The following is a 23,169-nucleotide window of genomic DNA, read 5'->3' as shown; positions in this document are numbered from 1 at the left end:
TTATTTTTTAACTACTAAAGGATGTGAGCCATTTAAAATTGATGACTCAATATCTCCTGCATTTGAGCAGAGTTGGTGTTAAAAACCTGGCCCTCATTTTCTCTGTATTGTATGTCTGCAGGATGGGAAATTGCTCTTCCCTGCACCGCAGCCCAAGAACATCCCCGTGGCTGCACCGCCAAAACCAAAGTCTGTCCAAGAGCTGGAGAAAGAAAGGGCTGCTGCCATCTCGCCCTTCAGAGCCACTCTCACCACGGCTGGAGTTTACACCGGAGGTAAATCGCATGTCCAGCTGCCCTCCCTGTCTTCCTGTTCCCCAGATCTCTCTGGGCGCCCCCCCCTCCGGGGTAATATGAAAGCGTCTCCTCGTGTTTTAAGAGGAAGAGCCTGCTGTGTTGGTGGTCTCTGACATTGAAGAATGCTAATGAAGCTAACATGTTTTCTAAAAACGACCCATTTTTTTTTTAATCTTTGAGATGATATACTTCTTTCGTACACTCCACCGATGCCCTGGATTCACAAAAAATGGCAGCAGTCCTTTTTGGCACTCGCTCCCGAGATGTGATTCGTCTCAAAGCCCCGCTAAACAAAACTCCCCACAAATGAATTCTATTGGTTGCAGACGGCCCGAGAAGCGCTTGTGTGAGGAAAGGCAACCCTGGCTTCACATCAAAGTGCTCGCTCATACAAGCCTCATACGAGTCACGAGTAAATAAACACCGGCTGATAAACAAACATGCAAATGAGACCTTCCTGCCGTTTGTATTGTGTGAGCTCAGGTATGGGGAATCCTGACTTGCTCGGAAAACCGAAATTGCAGGCTTTTGAAGGTGGGATTGGTCACCTAATTGTAGCTCGAGCTGGTTTAATTTCCGCCCCGTCTTGGCCTTCTTCGGCTTCTGAATGCCAGGAAACTACAGCGATGAAGTCGAGGTTATGCTAAAGCTTTCCTCCTGTTGTGGACGTCTGTCACGATGGGAAGGTTTTTCCTGTGAGGCGGCCATGCAGCGGTACTTGTTAAAGCTTTATGAACAGGGTCATTCTCACCTTTAATATTTAGTGTGTGGTGACTAAATGGATTATTCGGTTTAAATAAAACGTATTGCTGTTGGTAATAATATTTGATGATGATTTTTTTCCCCATTTAACCCAGCAGTTTACATCCCCTACTCTTCTAGGAAATTGACTTATTCCTAAATTACTTCAACTAAATTACTAAACGATGACAAAGATGCACATCTATACCAAAATTGGTTTGTCTTGTATTTAAAAACACATTTCTTCTTGTTTCTCCTCAGGTCTGGGCTCCATAATCGGTCTCGGCCTGTGTGCTCCCAACGCTGCTTTCACTCAGATTGTAACAACCTTTGGCCTGGCAGGAATTGTGGGATACCACACAGTTTGGGGCGTCACTCCTGCTCTTCACTCCCCACTCATGTCTGTAACAAATGCCATTTCAGGTATGTTATGTTTAAATAAGACCAATCTGAGACACTACGGACGGCTTAAGTTTATAATGAAAAACAATTCCATGCAAAGGTCAACCTAAAGATTTTTTTACCAAACCAGTAGTAAGTTTTAACCAAAGGTTTTCACCACAACTTTGGATCAGATGTATTTTATATACTTTATATTAAGTGGTCTATAAAGAGCCATCCCTTCTCCATTCTTTGAGTGTTCTTCTGGTTTGTTCATTTTTATGCACAGATATCTGACAAGGTATATTGCATCCTTTTTGTCACATCCATAACACGTGAAGTTTTCTCTCTTTAAAATTGAAAACTTGTGCATAGACTGATATTTGTTTGACAGCTGGACTCTATCATTGGTTGTGCAATTCCAGAGTTATGGATGTGACATTTTCAGTCAAAACCAAAGTATAGTAGTCTACAGTCATCTTGCGTCTTTCTATGAGATCCTACTGAACCGGTGTAGTTATTATTAATACTTAAACACATTTACAAATTTCAACAAACATTTTCTTTGTTTACAACTTTGTGGCAATTTTTTAAATCTTTGTTCATCTTTGTTAATGTTCATTTTACATTTAGGAATGTATTAGGCTTTTGAGTGCGAGTTACCCTTTCAATTTAATGGCAGAAAACGTCACCTAATTTTGAAGTTTATTTCCTTAAGGCAATTATTTTTCTTCTTCCCACCTTTACTTAGCCCATTTGTCAAGACAGACCACCTATTAAGTTGACAATTGAGTTCTTCATTAGTCAAGACTTGAAAGTTCAGTGTTCAGTGGTCAATGTAATAATCAGCATGGCAGATCAAGGATGCTATTGGGCTTCGTTAAATGTTTTTTCATTTCTCTCAGCAGGCCAAGATTTCATTGTTTTTAACATAAGTCTTTGGTGGTCCTCATCTTGGTCCTTTATGTCGAGAGAGCTGTAAACGTAAGATTGAGTGTCGCAGAATCAATTAGGTTTCTACGGCCTTCTGCACATTTCCTGCGTATCTTTTATTGGTTTGCTGAGACTGCCTCTTGCTTTTTGTTTCATTTGTGTATGAGGTGTTAAGCTAACTTATTTGACACTTATAGAGCTGTTTCCCAGGCCTTGAAATGTGCCCGAGTGGTAGAGTTGGCTCATTACCATACCAGACGTAATGAAGCTTGCACCAAAGTGTCCGAGACATTACGACTAATGTGGAATTTGTCATTCTCATTGAAAGAACTTTTCCAAGAGTAAGGTTACTTTTGATTTCTTACTCCAGGCGGAGTAGCGTTTCGCTCCGGCTCTTTAATCTACCTGAAACTAGTGAATCAGAATGAGCCACTGTCTCCACATCTCTTGGTATGAGCGTTGAACATTGTCTCATCCAAGGATTTAGACGCTTTATGTCCTTTTAGGACCCCCTTCTTTCCAAATACCTCACAGATTTATCCTCTGTGATCATAGACCGTTGGAAACAATACCCGGTCTGCGACTCAAAATCACAACATCAGAAATTCATTTGTGGGATTTGTATAAGCTCTTTCATTTTCATCCAAGGGTTTTATTTTACAGATATCCAAACCTCTGCACACACGTGTCTGGGCGGTGCGTGCCTGTGTCGGTTTACAAATCGTCTGTCTGTGATCAATTGTTACTTTAGAATTACAAAGTGAGCGGAAATGCTTAGCAACAGTTACACACTTCATTGACTTAAAGAGACCAGTAACTAACTAGCTGACCCACCTCAGGTTTGGTCAGCGAGTCAGAAGCATTTGGAAGCCATTAGAGAGGTGATGGTTATCAGATTGCCTTTGGGATTTTCAGTGTTGTCATCTTTAATCCTTGATCAAAATGAGTTAAATTTGACTTTTGAGCTCCAAACGCTGTTCTGACAAAGCATTTGGCAAAATACTTCGTATTTTGGTCACAACTTTTATCAGGGGAGGGGAAAATTATTGAAATGACTCAAGTTGTCAGATGCCTTGTTTTTCTCACTTTGCATCCGTTGCATAATTTTTTTACAAACAAGGCAAATTGTCAAGATGTTTTCCCACATGTGCTTTGTTAGTCAACAGTTCCAGCAAGTTATATTCATTTGTGGATAGCCTTTATCTCCAGTGCACTAACAGCGAAGGCATGTGTTCACAGGCTTGACTGCGGTTGGTGGCCTCTCCCTCATGGGTGGTGGATACCTCCCCGGCAGCACGGCCGAGACCCTGGCCGTTCTCGCTGCTTTCATCTCCTCTGTCAACATCGCTGGTGAGTGCACAGAACACGCAATCCTCTACCTGCCAACAGCGAAAGAAACCAAAAAACGCAATCACAAAAATACAAATGACGTCATTTCACCTTAAAGTGATAGTTCTCCCGAGAATAAAACTTTTATTTGGCCTCATGTAATTCAAAACCTGTGTATGACTTTGTTTTTTTGAGAAATGTCTCGGTGGGGTCAAAGTCAATGAATCTAAATCCAACGTTCATCTAAATATCTTCTCAATAAAAGTAAGGCTAATAATATGAAATAAACGGTTTATCATTTATAAATTAAGTTAATCTTTCTTCTGTGAAACACAAAATATATTTTGAGAAATGTCTCAGGGGTTTTGTGTTCCATACGATGGCAATCAATGGGGCCCAAATGTTGTTTGGTTACCAACATTTCTTTAAAATATCTTCAGTTCACGCTTGTAAAAGCCAGGCTATTTTATGTTTTATTTTAAATAGGAATTAAATAAAGGTTACAAATGCGAGCAGGTGTATGCTAACCGTATACCTTGCATCAGGTTCATGGGAAATCCTCCATGTTCTATTTCCAACAGGAGTAATAGGTTAGTCCAGGGGTAGCAGACACACCTCTCACCTGAAGCAGGAAATGCCAGCGCAGCGGTTTTGCTTCAAAGAGCCTCGGTCGTGTCATAAATCATTCCGAGTCCTGCTCAGCTCAAAACCAGGCAAAAGGGTCATTAGGGGACAGGAGAAAAATGGCTTGGGTAGGTGGCCAAGATGCCATCCTGAATCCAATGACCTCTTAATCTATCTGAAGTCTGAGTGCTCAGTCCAGTGGGCCAAAAAATGGCGGTCTTCATGATTTAATGGTAGACCACTAGGCTTTTACAGACATTTTTGTTCATGCACTACAAAAACAACTTTTAGATACATGTTCCAGCACACATAAAGAGTCTGAATTTATATGTGTATCTTCTCCTGAAGCAGGTGTTCAGTTTCTGATGTTTTTGTTATTACCATTTCTTACACATGGCTTCATCCTACCGTCCCATTACCCATAAACCTTTAGGAGTTGGAAATATGGACATTCTGCACGCTTTTTCCTTTCCTCTTTTTATTGTTACAAGTGCGTACAGGGGAAAACCCAACAATTGCTCTCTCGAATTTAATTTCACAAAAGACAAGGAATTTACGGTGAACCTGCTCCATTAATGACAGGAATGAAAACATATTTTATTCTTTGGCCCCCGCTATAATGTCTGGATATCGTTCTGGTTTAATTTTGGGAAAACGGAACATTCTTTCTAATGCCGTATACGTTGTGTTCGACGGCCTGAGTGCTTTTACTTTTGACTGAAAATATTTGAGTCCTCAGAGTTACGGGTCACTAAGGTCTGAACGTAACTGGATATCCGTCTGAGTTTCAAATGAAAAGCTTTGGTTTGGTAATCGTCCTATTAAGTTGCTTTGGTAGGATGGCGTACGCCAGGAAAATGAATGTAAATTGTACACATGGCACTTTAAAAATACTTGACTAATGAAAAGCAGATGACTGACTCTCCTCATTATCACCACATTATTTAGTGACTCATCAATTAGGACGATTCGCATGAATTTGTGAGTCATGGGCATCTTAAAATGACAATAACGTTTGTTTACGGTTTTCTTTTTACCTGTTTGTTTCATCAGGTGGTTTTTTGGTCACTAAGAAGATGTTGGACATGTTCAAGCGCCCAACTGATCCTCCAGAGTACAACTACTTATTTCTTCTGCCTGCTGGTCTGTTTGTTGGAGGTTATGGTGTGGCTCTTCAGAGCGGGTATAACATAGAGCAGGTGAGAGTGCATCACTTAGTTAGTACTTGAATTAATTTCAATTAACAATATATATAAGTTTACTTCGTACACGTTTTTAGGATTCTGGAGAATGTGCGTCTTCAATTTGTGTAAATCTTGTTGTTCTTATGTGCAGATGATGTACTTAGGATCTGGGTTGTGCTGCGTTGGAGCTCTGGCGGGTCTTTCCAAACAGTCCACTTCCCGTCTTGGTAACACCCTGGGAATGATCGGAGTGGCTGGTGGCATCGCTGCCACATTTGGAGTGTTAAAGCCTTCTCCTGAACTCATGGCACAGATGACTGCTGCCATGGCAGTGGGTGGCACTGCCGGTAAGTGTGTGTGCGTTTTTGTGTCTTCCTGTCTTTCTTCTTTACTCGGACGCCTTTGAACCTCAAAGTGCATGTATGTAAATGGAGAAACAACCTAGCGATTTGCCTGCCACCCCAACCCCAGGTAATGGTCAACAGGTCGTGTGAGTCACACAGCACGGGATCGCTCTTTGTAGCAAGTCATGTCTAATCTAAATTGCTAATTATTCCTGGAAACCTGCTGGAACGTTGTTAAAACCGCCCCGAACAGCCCCGGCTCAAAACTGAAATTCTGCTTAATTCCAGATGCTAACTTCCACCCCGAGGTCTCAGCCCGCCCCGAACCAGCCCTCCGCACACCCTTCCCCCAACCTGTTCTCCATACTCTGTCAACACGCATGCTGCCTCATCGGATGTGACCAGTTTACCAGCAGGCCTAAATTTCCCTTTACTGTTTTCAACTTTGCAGGTTTGGCCATCGCCAAGAAGATCCAGATCTCTGACCTGCCGCAGCTTGTTGCCGCTTTCCACAGTCTGGTGGGTCTGGCGGCTATGCTCACCTGCGTTGCTGAGTACATGGTGGAGTACCCACACTTCGCAACTGACCCAGCAGCCAACTTCACAAAGATCGTGGCTTATCTTGGTACCTACATTGGAGGAGTCACCTTCAGCGGTTCTCTGGTGGCTTATGGCAAACTTCAAGGTGAAGTTTTATGTTTTCTTGGTCACATAAACCAGGGGCTCCCAAAGTAGGGGTCGCAAGGCCGTGATTTCCAGTTTTTTTTCTATTATTAGCAATAGCGTATTTAATCAGTAAGTGTGACAAAACATTAAAGTAAAAATTAAACCATGTGAAAAAAAGCCAACAGCCTTTGGAATTTGCTCCCCCTCGATTGTGCCCCTTGAGGTGATTACGTCACATTAGCAATTGCATTAGGTTAGGTGCAGCAAGTCAATTTACACCACCAAATTAAACATTCCCATGTGTGCATTCAGGTTATTTTTCAAGCTTTCAGTTTAGGATATTTGTTTTTGTCAAAATAAAACGTTGGTTAATATCGACTAAAGACAACGCAGGGAGGCCAGTGGAGGAGTGTGGAGAAGCGCCACAGACAGAAAGACCATCATCCTCGGGTACGAAAAGAGGTCGCCGTTTGCAGAAAGACGACATTCATCAGCATTCGAATCAGTTTTCATGAAATTGGACCATCTGTAGTAATAGTTCATGGTTTATGTATAACAAAAAGACAAATAATGACTAAATAACTATTAAGTCCGATTTTGTAAGACCGTGTTCATGCACGTGTTTGGATAGACCTAATTAACGCATGTGCGCAGTTGCGCGCAATGTTTGTATACTTCAACCACCTCCGAGGTTAGTGGGAGTCTCGAGTCCCTGGCACAGTTATTTTTGGGGTTGTGGGCTGAAAAGTTTGGGAACCCTGACATAAACAACCATGTACGAATTGAGTTGAAATTCTTTGCAGCTCCCCACAGTTTCCTATATGATAATGTACTTAAAAAGGTCGAAATAGAAATAAATGTAAAAAAGATTGAAATAGAAATAAATGTAAAAAAGATCGAAATAATTGAAATAAATGTAAAAAAGATTGAAATACAAATAAATGTAAAAAAGATCGAAATAGAAATAAAAGGCAGAAATACAGGAGTAAGATAGTAAGAGAATTAGTAGTGTTGACAAATCGATTAATCGAGAATAATTGATTCTAAAATAAATATTTGTGTGTGTTAGGGCTGTCAAATGATAAATTATGAATCGAAGTTTGCATAATATATGCCTTTGTATTGTGCATAGTAATTTTGTATCTGATGAAACATAAATACATGTAAATAGTTTATGCATGTGTATTTATACCAATAATTAAAATGTATAAATATTTTTCTGAAATATAAATGTGCACAGTATACAGACATATATTATGTAAACACAAACTTTTATTCTGTACGGAATTAATCGCGATTTATCATTTGTCAGCCCTAGAAAATATACACATGTTTATATGATTCATTCATGAGGGTCAAAGACGTTAAGATGTCTCCAAAATAATTTTACATTTAATGTGCTTTCTATGGATATAAAATCACTTATTTTGTAATTACAAAGTTTAATTTATGGTTTGAAGTTTTTGGAGAAAAGAAGTTAAAATTCGGTTGAAATAATGTTACATTGTCATTCAGAAAGTTAAATTACAACTAATTGGCATTTAGGGTTAAAGTAATTAGACTTTTTATGTCATAAATAGATTTTTTTATGTAAATATGCCTGACAAGATTGTTATACTGAATGACATTTTAGTGGGCGTCTTCTGTAAACCAAGGAAAATGTATGATAAATATTTCTTGCTCAGAAAAACAAAAGTGCAATTATATTTAAAGAAAAACAAAAGTGCAATTATATTTAAACAAAAACAATAAGTGTAATACTGCTTAAGGTAAAGTTTTCTATGCTTAAACCCTTTTTCATCTTTTAAATATAAATGTACTGCGTCATTCATGGGTCAATGTCATTTATTATAATGATATATTTTTCTTAAATAAGTCTGTTTGTGTATTTATATATAAACATATATATACACACCACACACACACATATTATATAAACCCACATTTTTTTAATCGATTAATCGTGATTAAAAAGTATATAATCTGCAAATAAATAACACAGTTTGCCCTTGTCTCTAATATATCAGTTATTTCAAGATTGTGTGATCTTGACATCATGAGAATGAACGCAAATTTATCAAATCCCAGAATTATATGTAATGGGTTGCAATTTCTGATGATTCCAGACCAATCAGATTAATATAATATTTATAGGATATTATCCTCCTGCTGACAATAACATTTATTATGTAACGGTTTAATTATAACAAGGTTTTAACTAAAAAGTCAACACTGTTATTGGCCTGTGATGATCAGGGACAATTTGCCAGATCCCGGAGGGACTGCTATATGGTTCCGAATGAGTCCCGAATCCTCGGTTTGCCAGCAAACAGTTTCGTGGTCGCCGCCTGTGTCCTCATTGTCTGCTGTTGCTTTGTTTAACTCCCCGGCCCACCAGTACCACACATGCCTCATGTTTAAAGCTTGGCCATGCGGAACCTCTCAGTATTTGGCACTAATTAGTCCCTCCGCCCCCCAGTCTTTTTCCACTTGTCCCCCAAAGCTGGAACGCATTATCTTCAGGAGCTTTCCCATTCCACCAGCACTGCGCTCTGGAGCCCAGAGGCCTGCGCTGATAAAACAGATTACAACTCCCACTTTTATGCTTGTATGCATTTTTCTTTCTAGATTAGCTGTTTGGTGTAAGAGGGGGGCTATTGTGGTATATGGTCCATCCCAGACTTGTTACGCCGCAAAACGCGACGAGTTCTTCCTGAGTACACGTTCTTGATGATGTGTCTCGTACTTATTATTATAGTTTATGGGGGGCTCACGGCTGTTTTAAATTCTCTTTAAAAGCATGACGTGCAGTTGAGAACCTTATGTTTGAAGCGCTAATCAAACAAGCTTAAGAGAGTGTGGCTTTTCGTTTCCAAGAACTCGCTATCATTTCCCTCCTCCTGCCCATCATGTTCCCAAACAGCACATGGTGTCCGGTGTCTGTGCTCATCTATGCTTGACAGATTCATGCAGAGGTGATTTTTCAACTCCATATTTTTTACTTCCCATAGGTCTCTTGAACTCCTCTCCCCTTATGCTTCCGGGTCGCCATGCGCTGAACGCCACCCTCATGGCTGCCAGTGTTGGCTGCATGATCCCCTACCTGCTGGATCCCAGCTATACCACAGGCTTGACCTGCCTGGGCTCCGTGTCTGCACTGTCTGCTGTCATGGTAAGGCTTTTGACAAATTTGTAGCTCAGTGGTTAAAGCATTGAGTTAGCAACGCCAAGGTGATAGGTACGATCCTAGGGATTGCACATAATCAGAAACAAAAAATTATAGTATAATGTAATGCAAGTCGCTTTAGATAAAAGCTTCTGCCAAATGCATAAATGTTCAATTTTCCAAATGGGTATATGGGCAATTACATGCAAAGGGCAACCTTACCATGAAATATGTACCTATGCCAGGTCTCTCAATGTCTTTAAAGCATTGTTTTTAATAGAAAGAAGATTGCATAGTCCGGTAGTTGCCGCTTTCAGAATTGTCACATCCATAACGGGCCTGCACATATTATTAATAAATGGGCAAATTAAAAATAAAATAGTATGAGTATTTTAGCGCCATCCCTTCATCCTTTGTTGTGTATTAGTAATTCAGTTTAGTACGTTTTAATGAACCGAAATCCTGCAAAGTATGTCATTTTTTTGTCACATCCATAACACATTGCTTTTTAAAACTTTTGATTTGATCTCTGGACACTGTTATTAGGGCTTTTGTAACATATAAACAAATTTAGCTTATAAATGAACAAACATTGGTAATAAATACATTCTCAGCTTTTTGTAAGTTAATTTTTTTGGTACGTTTTTACCAAATATTTCCCACCCGTAATGCTGGAATTGCCCACTTTCATTTACACCTAATTTCCATTGTATGTTTGATGAATGTTTTCCACCTTGTAATCTTGATACGGTTTCTCACTGACTTGAGAATTGTTTGCACCTACAGTATATACTCCTAGTCACTACTTCAGAATAGTCCGCTATGGGAAATCCCCAACTCCCTTTGACTCTTATTTATGTATTGGTGTAATCCATAACACCACAACCTTCATATGATGACAGATAAAAGTAAACAACGGTCATGACGACAGATAAAAGTAAACAACGGTCATGAAACGTCAAAGTAACGCACTCGCAATCTCCGTAAACAATTGCATCATTGTGCTTTTATCATTCGTCAATAATCAGGAAACTGTCAGTTTGGTACAAAGATAAACAGTCACCTGCAGTCTGGCGTCTGGCTCTTTTTACAGCCATTCGATATTATTTAAGTCTGCGTCTTTGTACTTGCGTATTTCTTTACACAGTGTGTGGTAGCTGGCTTTGTTTAAGTCTGTTCCCAGAGGAATCTATATTGTTTAATGATCCAGGTATGATATCATGGGCGAGTGAAATGAATACTGTGTTTTGACAAACACCTCATGACTTAATTGAAGCCCATCGCAACCAAATCTGGGTGAAATATGTTGTTCTGCTGTGTATTGGATCGCATTTCCTGTTTGCATCATCGCCGGGTCTGTAAACGAACAGATTGAAAATTAACAGTGTGATTTTCCTTTTTGGTTGAGACGATGGAGTTGTGTTACCGTTGTGCTTTGTTCGCTTGTCATCACTGTAACCTTTGATCTACGTCCTCTTTTCTCTCGGCCTCTTACTGTGACCCTGCTCTTTACTCTTTTGTAGGGCGTGACCCTTACAGCGGCCATCGGAGGTGCTGACATGCCCGTCGTGATCACGGTGCTTAACAGTTATTCCGGCTGGGCCCTTTGCGCCGAGGGCTTCCTTCTCAACAACAACCTGCTGACCATAGTGGGTGCCCTCATTGGTTCCTCCGGAGCGATCCTCTCTTACATCATGTGTGTGGTAAGTTCACCTTCTCATCTCCTGACATCTGTCTCGGTGTGAAGGGGTGCCAGGAATGGTTGGTCATCTCTGAAAGCCAAATCTCACCATAGTACATCATCCCAAAGACGAGATGTTCTCTTTTGTAATAACACGCTTTGGATTGGATTTGAAGGAATATGGGAAATTCAAGACCATGGTTTTCAATATTTTATTTGTAGTTTTTAACTCTTTACCCTCTCATGCAAATTCCTCATTTATTTGCTTGGCAGGCAGCTGGCATGCATCTAAACAACAATTTTAAGTGTAATATATGTTTTGGGGCATAACTTGTCCCCGCCGATGCTACCGTATACATTTTAAAAAACAAACACAGACAATCATTCGGGTTTTCATGATTATACCTATTATGCATAATACACATACTATATGTCATATTAAGTGCTTTTCAACGATTAGTCGCGCATATTAATTTTGTATTTATAACAAAAACATACACACACACACATATGTACAAAAACATCCTGCATAAATACATGTATGTATCTATATATTATTTAAATTGTATATAAACATTTATTCATTTTTAGATTTTTCTTAAATCTATGCATGTACTGTGTGTGTAGTCTCACTGTGTTTGTTTCTTGCTAGGCCATGAACCGCTCCCTGGCGAACGTCATCCTCGGAGGCTACGGCACCTCATCCACCGGCACGGGCAAACCCATGGAGATCACCGGTACCCACACAGAGGTCAATGTGGAGCAGACAGTCGAAATGATCAAGGACGCTCAAAATATCATCATTGTTCCAGGTAAAGAGTGAGAGAGCGTCTGTGTAGCCTTGTACATCTGACCCCCTCCACACACAGCTGGAAAGGTCCTTGGTGAACCATCAACAACTTTAAACAGTCTATTATGTTATGTCTGTTTAACCAGCCTTGCTTTGCCCCTATTACATTACAGGCCATTTTATGTCCCCTCCTGCAAGAAATAAGCCCCCCCACAATGCGCCCTAAGGCATGCTAGCACTTGTTCGGAGGTGGTCTTTTTGTGCAGTTTTATCTGTCTAGTTGGTGTCAGCTCTTCGGCATGTTGTTTTGTGGAATGGTGTGGTTGGCCTCCCATGGCATTGTTCTTCTGAGCCGAGCTCTGAGGGTGATGTCAGGTTTATCTCCTCTGGCAGGGTCGCATCATTTTTCATGTGCCCACATCCGTCGCAATGTGTCGGACAACTTATAACTGTGTTTACCTTCAGTGTGAGTTAAGCTGGCAAATAATGTATCGTAAAAAAGTAATGTATCGCTAGCAATGTCTGAAATAAGCGACCGTTTTTCTGTTTGGAATAGCTGGTTTCTTGAAAAAATCCTTGCGAGGGCCTCCTCCACGGCCTCCAGCGATGGCACCGGCACTCACGCTGCTTTGTTCCCCATAACAGACTGTTTTACGGTTCCGTTTTATGGCCCGACAGCAGGTCTAGTAGATCAAGATGTTTGAGGCGACAGGACAGTGGAAAAGGGGAGCAATTAGATGTGGGAATATGAACAGAATGAGAAGCTGAAACGATAATAAACCGAGCCGGCCAGAGTAAACAAGACTGCGAGGCCAAGCACAACAAAGACAGCCCCTTTTATTTAAAACAAATGGTCATCCAACAGGCTTGGAGGCATCCAGACTATTCCCTTCTGACTGTTGCCTGGTAGGCCTAGGCCAATGCCAAGCTGACAGAGAGAGCCGAAGTGATGGTTTAATCTGAATTTAGTGTGAGAAGCCAATAGTAATTTTGTTGGTATTGAAGCGATCACTTGAAGTAGCGATCAATAAACTGTTGTTGTGGTTTTAGTTGTTTTAAGGAATTTGTCTTAATTTTCTGGTAAATTAATTTAGGTGTCCGGTCCATTTCTTTTGTGTTATACACATCTCGGTTCTTTGAGTAAGCAGTCACTGCATTTCTGCGTCTACATAAAGTCGTCACTTTGGGTGATTGGCGGCTGTGAAAACATTAAGCCCTTTTCTGTTTAAGGTTGGACCTTGCCAGCCATGGTTGTTTTCCCAAAGAGAAATGGCTTTGTTAAAAAAAGAAAAGAAAAGCGCAAAAATCATTAGGAGCAGAACGTTTGTTGAAATGCTTGTTTAACATGAATTTGAGACTGTTGTGACAGGCCATTTAGAAGCTTTCAGCTTTAACAAGACTTTCAACTGACAGACGCGTCGAGTTTACATGAGTTTGCTCATTCTGGCGCTTAATTTTGCTATCGACGAAAGGTCGACTTCTCTTGCAAGTGTTACAAAATGCTTATCATCGTGTCTTTTTTTTCCTGCTAGCGGTTACACTTCTGGATGGTTCTGCATCCAAACCAAAGGTGTAAAATAAACAAACTACAGGGATTTCAACATGAAGCGTTTCCTCTTTATTTTCTCGGCTTTGTGCACACGCTTTTCTGTTTGTTTAGTCACGCAAGTCTTTCAAGTGTCAAATACTTCATCTTTAAATTAGAGAAGAGGCAAACTGATTTTTTCTATTGGAAATTCAATGATTTATTTATTTAAAATGGTAAAAACAGTCCATGTGGTAAAGAGATGAATTTCAAGATGAGAGTTTCTTGGACTTCAAATTGTAGTTTTAGTTTACTAATTGTAGTTTTAGTTTACTAATGTGGGTTATTCGAAAGTCAATGCCGTAATTTGCAATTTCATTATATTTAATGATACTGCACATATACTTCATTTTAATACACTTTCACTCAATTTTTATATAAAATGTAATGAAAATATTGGTCTATTCAACTTTCAAGCAATGCAAAGGCTGTGACACTGGTCATACATTTCAATCTTTGATCGCTATTTAATCAGTCAAGATGACCTTGAAGGGATAGTTCAGCCAAAAAAGAAAATTCTGTCATCCTTTACTCACACACACTCTTGTCATTTAAAACCTGTATAACCTTTCTTTTGCAGAACGCGTCATATATTTTAAAGAATGAACAGGCACCCACACACTTTGGTTTTGTGTCCATTCAATAGAAGTGAATGGTGCCGGCGCTGTTCGGTTGCCAGCGTTCTTCAAAATATCCTCTTGTCATTTCAAACCTGTATGACTTTCTTCTGCGGACCGCAAAAGATGATGAGTAAATGATGACAGAATTAAAATTTTTGGGTGAACTATCCCTTGACACTTTGCATGTCAATGTCCGTCCATTAACTGCTGTGTTTCTTCTTTAGGTTATGGCCTGTGTGCAGCAAAAGCTCAATATCCAATTGCTGATCTTGTCAAGTCGCTGACCGATCAGGGCAAGTCAATCAGGTAAGATTTTTTTCCAAGATGGTTGCTATGTTTGCAGTGAGCCCCTGAATGGCAGTCTTCTCTCTCAGCAGTCTGCACGTCAGACTCCTCTATTTCAAAGAGTGCTTTTGGATATCGTCATTCAGTTCCTCTATTGTCCTGGGCTTTTGTTGTCTCTCCAGAGTATGTGTAATGTCCTGTGATCTGAGAGCTCTGTGTACCCTAGGCCTCTCAGTGCTGTGAAAGAGCTTGTGAAGAGCTGAGGGACAGGTGCAGGCTACGCTATACCTTCAGCAGCCTTGTCAACGCCTCTCAGGTTGCAGGGCGTGGAAAGTCTCTGTACTTGACCCTGGAGATGCTTAAACAACCCTACATTTAACGGCATCATAATCTAATCTGTATTAGAGTCCTTTTGGTGGAATTTTTTTTTTATGGCTTGCTTAGATGGTGGTGATGGGCTGTTGGAGCCACTCCTATGCTTTGACGCACTGAACTCTGTAGCTTTCCCTCACGCTACAAGAGCTTGATCCCGGGCGAATTCTCAGTCAGATGTTTTTAACGTTTTAACTAATGTGACCTACATTTGACTTTGGCTCTGTGACTGCACTCTTCACATGGCCAATTTTGCCTTTTCTGTCTTTCGATGACTTTCTCACTGGGTGGTGTCTATGCTTTTGTTCTATTCCTGCTAGAGCACTCGACTGCTTTCAGCACACTCTTGGCAGGCCGAGAAGATAATCACCGGCTCATCTGTGACTTTAAAAGAGCCTCTCAGGATAATTCATGAAGACACTCGCGCTCTCAAACACTCTCACTTTAAATCGGTCCCAGGGCATCAGATCGCTCTGCCATCCGTAGTGGTCAGTGACTCGCATGGTCAAGAAGTGGTCAGCCATCCTCCTTTGCTCTCAGCGAATTCCATTACATTTCAACGTTTTCTTCAGAGCTGCCGATGTAGATCTAGATGGCTACGTACCTTGAGGGCCTTGTTAAATCCTGCGCCAGATCAGCATTCCCTACCACTCTCTCATGAGCTTCAGAACTCTTTCCCATAATGCAATTTGTGGGATAGTTAAGCAATCGAGTTGATGAAATGCAGCATTTCACAGCAAATTAAAAGGCAGCAGTTGATCATTGAATCTGAATTCAGGGTGAATAAAGAAAACTCTTATTTAATAAAAAATAACTATGACTGCTTATTTAAAATGTCAATTATTTTAAACATTTTGATTAAACATTTATTAACAAGTATTAAATATTAACAACTATCAACACTTACTTTAAATTACAATTATTTTAAATCATATAAAATTAACATTTATTATAAATATAACACTGATTAACAGGTATAAAAAAATCGTAACTCTTATTTTAAATTACTTATATTGTAATAAAACATTTTTTATACCTTTAACTATACAATTTTTCTTATCTTTAACTTTATGTATTATTATATTTATACAATTATTATATATTTTCGCACAGAATACACGAAATAGAAAAGTCTCTGGCGTTAGACACTTTATTCCGGGGTAACCGAATATACTGTCGTTCCGCCCAACCCTATTACCAATACCTGCATTGACCACAACAAGCCGTCGAGATGGAGATGCACCCTGTCTGATCTTTATTATCATCAATCATAAAATTTGGACCCGGTGCATCTCCATCTCATCTCATTTCGTTCTGTTGGTTCGTGTTTTCTGTCCTGCGTCTCTCACACACTATCTCTCTCTAGAGCTGCGGGCACTGTGTGATTGTGGAGGAGAGATGCAGACCGGGAAGCTTGTGCAATTTTCCTTCATTCGTTTGATCTGAGAGTCCCAACAGCTGCTGTCGATTAGAGCATTTGCTGTTGATTAGAAGGGGAGATGGGTGGCCAAAGAGTGGACAGATTAGGTAGCATGCCGCCTCCCCCTTGCTCTCTTTGGGATAATTGGCTAGTGGTGTCGCCCTGTCAAGAGGACTGTGGGTAGAGCCGACACTCCAAACCAACTGCTCCTTATCATCATGATTTGAATCCGTCTGCCATCCCTTAGCCATCAAAACGAGCGTCACCTGTGCGTGCACCGGTCTCGCATCTCTCACAGAGGAGCTCACAACAGGGTAGAGTGAGAGAGAGGACCAGACCTGGACTTTGTTCTGTTTTATGTTTTTGCATTTAACTTTAGTTTTGTTGTTTGTTTTTTTTATTAAAAGTTTGTGGGTTTACGTTCCCGCCTCCTTCCTTCCTTTGATGGAATTTTGTTACAGGCCGTAAGCTGTCACAGTCAGCCGGTTGTTTTTGGATTTCTGAAGAACGCATGTTGGTTCAGGACGGTGAAACGCAGGGCGACTGGTAATGGGAAAACCAGAACGCTCAGGCTGGTTAGTCTGGAGGAACTGCTCTGCTTTCCATTCAGTTTTGCTGCAGCTGTATCTTATGTAAGCCCTCCGGTGTTTCCGTGCTGATTGACAAATTCCGTGTCCCTGTGTTTTTGAGAATGGTGTGCTAAAACATCTTTCTGTTTGGTTTATTATTAACAGGGGTTTCCTTTTCCTCATTTCCTATCTGACAAATACATTTACTTAAAACAAAACTGATGAACAGATGTCGTATTCGAGAAACATTATGTTTGCAGTCTAAGAAAGACACGGCAGAGCATTTCTAGAGGGTTTTGGTAAATGTATACAGAAAACATATCTGACAGGACTGTCCTCAAACAACTGGGAGGTTTGTGGTATTTTTAATTCAGATTTGGAAAGCACCAAAAAAAGAGGTTTGAGATTTATCAGCGTTCACTGTCAGTGTATGGTCATGTCACTTCCTGTGTCCGTACAAAGCCTTTTGGCTTTAAAAGTGAAGTCATAAACTGCCCACTTGCCCTCAGGGTCCACGCTGGTTCCTCAAGCCATTTCCCTTAAGCTCATGCTTTTTACTACTTCTAGATACCTTTGAGTCTGTCTGTTTTCTTCTCTCTTAACCTCTCGCAAACAACCTGACCTCTACACCAAAGCACTTCCTCTAAAGTGTTCAAAGGCTCGGGTTCCTGTACTGTATAGAGAGTGACACTGCCCCGCTGGAGAGCCATGTGTGAATCAGAAGACCAAGAGGTCACTCATGGGTGATTTATACTGATCTCTCTTTGTGTGTGTGTTCAGGTTTGGAATCCATCCTGTAGCAGGCCGTATGCCCGGCCAATTGAACGTACTGCTGGCAGAAGCCGGTGTGCCGTACGATGTTGTGCTGGAGATGGATGAGATCAATCACGACTTCCCTGGTATGATGATATGTCTACTGGTTTATGCTTTGTAGTTTGTTATTGTACGTGACTAAATAATAAAGTTTAAACTCATTTAAGCATGTTTAAATCTCAAAACATATGTAGTATGTGATGTCCCGTAGGGGTGAAATTATTACTTGTAATTCCCCCGTTCGATCAAACCAAAGTATGAGGTGTATGGTATGAAATGGATAAAACGCTAAACTTTAAGGGGTGGTCTCCTGGACAGGGCTTAAGCCTAGTACCAGACTTACTTAAATGTTAGGTTAAATTACGTTTTTTCATGGAAAATGTGAAGATTTTGTTTCAAGATGAACACACAAAATGTTTTTGTAAAATATGTTTTTTAAAAACAACTTAAATATCCTAATTTAATCAAGGCTTAGTCCTGGTTTAAGCTAATCCTGTTTCGAGGATTAGATACCCCATAAGATATTTGTCGGACAAAATATTTAGCAAAAAGTAAAGCTACAGAATTTTAAGGATTGTGGGGTTAATTCTAAAATACACACAAAAAATGCACAGAAAAAAACAAAGTTCACACGAAACGCATTGATACACATTGATCCGCTCTTGTGGTTTATAAACAAAGCTTCAGTTTATACTCCAAACACATTAATGCAACACGCATACAACATTTTGAGTGCATCTTTAAAAAATATTTGAATTAAAGGAAAAGATTGTCCTAAGTTGGTCATCACGCTTGGCTACTGTATCACTTGTTTTTCCATCTGACCCCATCCCTCTGCCACGTACCACCACAGTGCTTTTATTTATTGTATTAAGTGCTTCCATGACCTGTAAGTTATTTATTTTTAAACAGAGACTGACCTTGTGTTGGTCATTGGAGCCAATGATACAGTGAACTCTGCATCCCAGGAAGATCCCAACTCTATCATTGCAGGCATGCCCGTTTTGGAGGTCTGGAAGTCTAAGCAGGTAACTTATTGCTTCATTGACAACAATAAGTATGGCATAATGTTGGCAGCCGGTTGTTATCCTGCTTATTACATGGCTACTTAGGCACAGTTTAATATTACACAAAAATGTACTGTCAAAATGATTTGCGGCATCCTGGTTACCATGTGTGATCGGTTTTAAGCGGTTGATTTCTAGGAATATCAGACCTTTGAATGTTGTGATTGACCAATCAGAAACAAGTTTTCCAGAGCGCCGTGAAATAAAATGTAATATCACGGATAGTCTTGAGTATTCAGCACTTAAGCTATACTCATCACAAAATATGAACTAAACCTCAAGCATAATGTTTTAGAAAACCGACATTATCAACAGATTTGTCTGGGTTATAATATTTTGGATTTTATGAACACTTGTTGTTGGTTCTTCATTTCTGGAGTTTGTATATTGAACAATGCCTGTATTCAGACATCTGTGTGAACCCAAGTTGGTTTCATTATTTGCAGATGCCATTTTGTTTCAAATTTTGTTATCTAATACAAAATTCATATATTTCAAGTGTGTCTTAAGTGTCCAAATACTTCCCATGGGCCACTCTGTGTAATAGGCTTTACTTTTATGGCTCGGCTAGAATCCAAGCCAGGATTTCCCTCAGGCGATGTGATGCAGACCATCCCCTTATTCTCCCACCCAGAGCGATATGAAAATATCCATCCCCACAGCTGGTTCCCACTGTAACACCACTTTAGACCAGGTTTATCTCCAGCAGGACGGCCTCACGCTGCTTTCATTAGCTTTGACTCGCTTGTTCTGGAATGGTGACATTTTGGAGCATCCGACCGTTACGTTCCCTAAACGTGGGGCTGGTGTGGCTCACCACATGACAGACCCAGCGTGCCCAGAGCTTCTCTGGGGAAATCACTCAGAGCACTGGGGCTTGACGTTGCAGTACGTGCGAAGCGTCAACGTTTTCCCATGAGTCATGGCGTGTAGCTTAGCTTGTTAACCTGTTCCATAATTCTGCATTCGGTTAAACTGTTTGCAAAGACCAAACTTTTCTTGTTTGAAGGAGCATCTTGTTTCTACGAGCTTAGATGTTTTGGCAGAACTCAACCCACTCCTTAGTGATGACATGATAGTGTCGTTGAATCTGAAGTTACCCGTGTTGGTTTTGTTATAGAGAATCTCGTGCGACATCCACCCCTTCTGATTGCTCCCAGCTTGGGGAGAGCTTCATGTGTAACCTCAGTCCCAAATGAAACCAGCTGCCCCATGAATAATTTAACAAAGGGGGATGTTACCCTGTCCCGAGGGATGCCGGGCCTGGGTAAAGAGGTCACGTGACTTCTCAAGAAGAGTACGGAGTGGGTTGGGTGCCTCCGAACACCGTCCTGATCACCTTGCTGGCGTTGAACATCTGCAAGGCTTTTGCGGGACAGATGCTGCTGATGATATTAAAAGGGTCCGCCCGCTGATTTGGAGTCTCAAGATGAGGGTCATTTTGTTCCAAATATTTTTCAGTGGATTGAATAACACTAAAGCTAGACTAGCGGCAAGGGCTCTCCTCTCTGGTTTTACTTATTCAATTACCAAGTGTTCCTCCTTCCCAGACAGATGCTCCCAATCAAAGCACTGCTCTCGTTGATTTTCCCAGGAACCTTTCAGCCTAGAAACTGGTGTTTCAGACGCTAATGACTCTTAATTTTGGAAATGTCAGATACTTAAATAACCATTACGTGTTGGAAGCGCCGGCTCTTTTTGCGCTCCGTCTTACAAATCCTAAATCCGTCTTCACATGCAGGTGCACGGTGGGTTTTTATAGGAATCATGTTGAGGGTTTTGTATTAGCTGGCTCGAATTGTTAGCTCTGTGCTCTTTTTCCATCGTACTAAAGGTAGCGAATAGACACTGGATTTTATTGCATGTGAATGTTTCAACTCACTCCGTTCTTTGTCCACCTCCAGATCGTCGTGATGAAGAGATCTCTCGGAGTTGGTTACGCCGCAGTCGACAACCCTATCTTCTACAAACCAAACACAAGTATGCTTTTGGGAGATGCCAAGAAGACATGCGACGCACTTGCTTCCAAGGTCCGCGAGGGTTAGAGAGAAAAGATCTGACCTTGCTTTGCACCAGATGAAGCACAGAGGAGATCGCTCCTTTCAAACAAATCCAGTAAACCCCTAGACCTAAATTAGTATTAATTGAATCCTGATAAAGCACTCTATGCCCTATTTGGATCAGGTATTTAGTTGTAGATGGTAGGCAGTTTATTCAGTATTTCCAGATCAAGTTTTGTTTGTGGTCCAGATGTTCATTGTTTTTATTGCCCCTATCAAATTAAGCTAAAAGGAAAACAGCATTACAGTATCATACTAACAGGTAAAGATAACCCGTTGCCGTCTGGTTTTGTATGTATTGTAGGTAATTTTTTATATAAACAACAACAATCTGTTTCTTAAGGTTGAACTTTTTTGTAGATTCGCAAGTTAGTTTAAATGTGACTTATTTGTTTGAGCGCCACATAACTTCAAACTTTATGCTTTATTGTAATCACTTTGTCATTCTTGCGAACTTACCATGTGCATTAAATGACCAGCTGTTGGTAATATGGTAATGTTCCAAGTGGTATGAAAATTTTGGAAGGAGTTGATGAAAACAATTGATTTCCCAACAACGCAAGTTTTCTTGCACTTGAAATCTTCGGACGTTCGCTGCAGATGTAGTATGAAGAATGATTAATGTACAGAAGGAACGGAAACCTTTGTATTTCTGATTAATGTACAGAAGGAACGGAAACCTTTTGTATTTCCACCATAAGATGGTGTTTTCCCCAGTCTATCCAAAATGAAATGTCATGAAGTTAGTACGAATGGTTACATCTGCACTACTGTACTCCCACATTCATTCACTGCAGTAATCCGTGTTAGATGAGATTTATTTTACTGTACCACTGAGACCTAATGGGTTACATTCTGAGATTTAAGAAACATGGCAGACCATCACAACATCCCTACCTCTCCACAGATTCAAATCGACCCAACATCCCTCTGACTTTCCTCCAGGGACATGTTTCTCACACTCCCTTTCTAATGCTTGCCGCAGTACGTGGCTGCATTGTATCTCGATGTAGATTCTGTGGATGTAGGTCTTCTCTTGACATCTTTTTGGCTCACTGTTCTACACTCAACATAAGCTGCAACAGAAATGCTGAATTTGTGATTTTAATTTGTGCAAAGGAAGAAAATTGTAAGGAATTAAATTGTTGCAAGGGAATGGAAATATTTGCTAAAAAGATTTTGGATGAATATGAAGTTTTGCATTCCCTCCCGATCTTTCAGGATATTTTTGTAGTCAACTGTTTTGCCGCAATACACGGGAGGGAATATGGAGAGTCTCGATGTTTCACTGTGCCATGGTGAAGAAATGAATTCATGTCATGCTGTGAAGTGTTTTTTCTTTCTCCACTTTATCATGGAACATCCTTCTTAATAAACATCATAAGAGAGCAAAAGATGCGAAACATCACTCATTTTTCTGTATTGCATGCCTTCAACATTGCGGGCACCACAATGCCTAGATTGGCTGTTGAAGAAGACACTTATATTCCTTAATCAGTGCTCTCACAGAAGATACGAGCACAAGTGATGTTTGATTGCCTATTGTCGGGCTCATGGGTACCTGGGGTTTTTCTCTCAGAACTTCATACATAAATGAGAGGTGGAGATGTTTGCTCTGATCTCAAGCTGCTGGGATAGCATGTGGGTTCTTTCACCTTTACAACAAGTGGTACTCAGACTAGATGGTATCTGGGTGCATCTCTCACACAATCTCGATTTAAGAGGAGAGGCATTGTTGTAAAGGTGCTTCATACAAGGGTTGCATTTTTTGAACCCTTGAAGGACAGGATTATTTTGGAAATTAATGTATGAAAATATATTAGGAATAATGCAATTTTAGGTTTTCTTAAAATATATTGATTTGGTTTAATTTCGGTTTTACATGTGAAATTTACCTCCGGTTCAATGACTTTACTTTTTTGTATGTATGTTTTAGGAAATATGTAGGTTAAGTGCCATACTTTTTATACCCTTGACTTAAAGGAATAGTTCACCTTCAAAATAAAATAATGACAGAACTTTGCTTTTGAATGTGAACTATTCCATTAAAGGAAACGCACAAAAGAAAGATATTTCGAACAAAGTCTCATTGGTTTTGTGTACACATGCGAGTGGTTACCAGTGTACTCCAAAATATCTTTGTGTTCTGCTGAAGAATGAAAACCATACAGATTTGGAATGAAATTCTCATTCGGGATTCATATACACGTTGTGTCTCTCTGTACACCCCAGAATATTAAAAA

At 40.2% G+C, this 23,169-nt stretch overlaps 1 protein-coding gene across 3 annotated transcripts in view; it reads left to right on the top strand.

Moving 5' to 3' along the window:
* Nucleotides 1-22,333, top strand: part of nnt (nicotinamide nucleotide transhydrogenase) — a 31,943-nt gene extending 9,610 nt beyond the window's left edge. For 2 of the 3 annotated variants that reach the window (XM_079486376.1, XM_079486377.1), the window contains exons 10-22: nucleotides 122-275; nucleotides 1,299-1,460; nucleotides 3,591-3,701; nucleotides 5,358-5,503; nucleotides 5,640-5,835; nucleotides 6,284-6,517; nucleotides 9,510-9,670; nucleotides 11,188-11,367; nucleotides 11,998-12,157; nucleotides 14,565-14,646; nucleotides 17,767-17,885; nucleotides 18,712-18,827; nucleotides 20,771-22,333. In XM_079486376.1, the coding sequence (XP_079342502.1) occupies nucleotides 122-275; nucleotides 1,299-1,460; nucleotides 3,591-3,701; nucleotides 5,358-5,503; nucleotides 5,640-5,835; nucleotides 6,284-6,517; nucleotides 9,510-9,670; nucleotides 11,188-11,367; nucleotides 11,998-12,157; nucleotides 14,565-14,646; nucleotides 17,767-17,885; nucleotides 18,712-18,827; nucleotides 20,771-20,911 (1,962 nt within the window). In that variant the 3' untranslated portion in view covers nucleotides 20,912-22,333. The remainder of the gene's footprint in view (nucleotides 1-121; nucleotides 276-1,298; nucleotides 1,461-3,590; nucleotides 3,702-5,357; nucleotides 5,504-5,639; nucleotides 5,836-6,283; nucleotides 6,518-9,509; nucleotides 9,671-11,187; nucleotides 11,368-11,997; nucleotides 12,158-14,564; nucleotides 14,647-17,766; nucleotides 17,886-18,711; nucleotides 18,828-20,770) is intronic. The other variant, XR_013788240.1, reaches the window with a different exon arrangement.
* Nucleotides 22,334-23,169: the final 836 nt, after the last annotated feature.

Source organism: Barbatula barbatula (genome assembly GCF_947034865.1).
Source record: "Barbatula barbatula genome assembly, chromosome: 22".
NCBI classification, from domain to species: domain Eukaryota; kingdom Metazoa; phylum Chordata; class Actinopteri; order Cypriniformes; family Nemacheilidae; genus Barbatula; species Barbatula barbatula.
The sequence above is the reverse complement of the archived record's forward strand: the minus strand, read 5'-3'. Positions and strand labels throughout refer to the sequence as shown.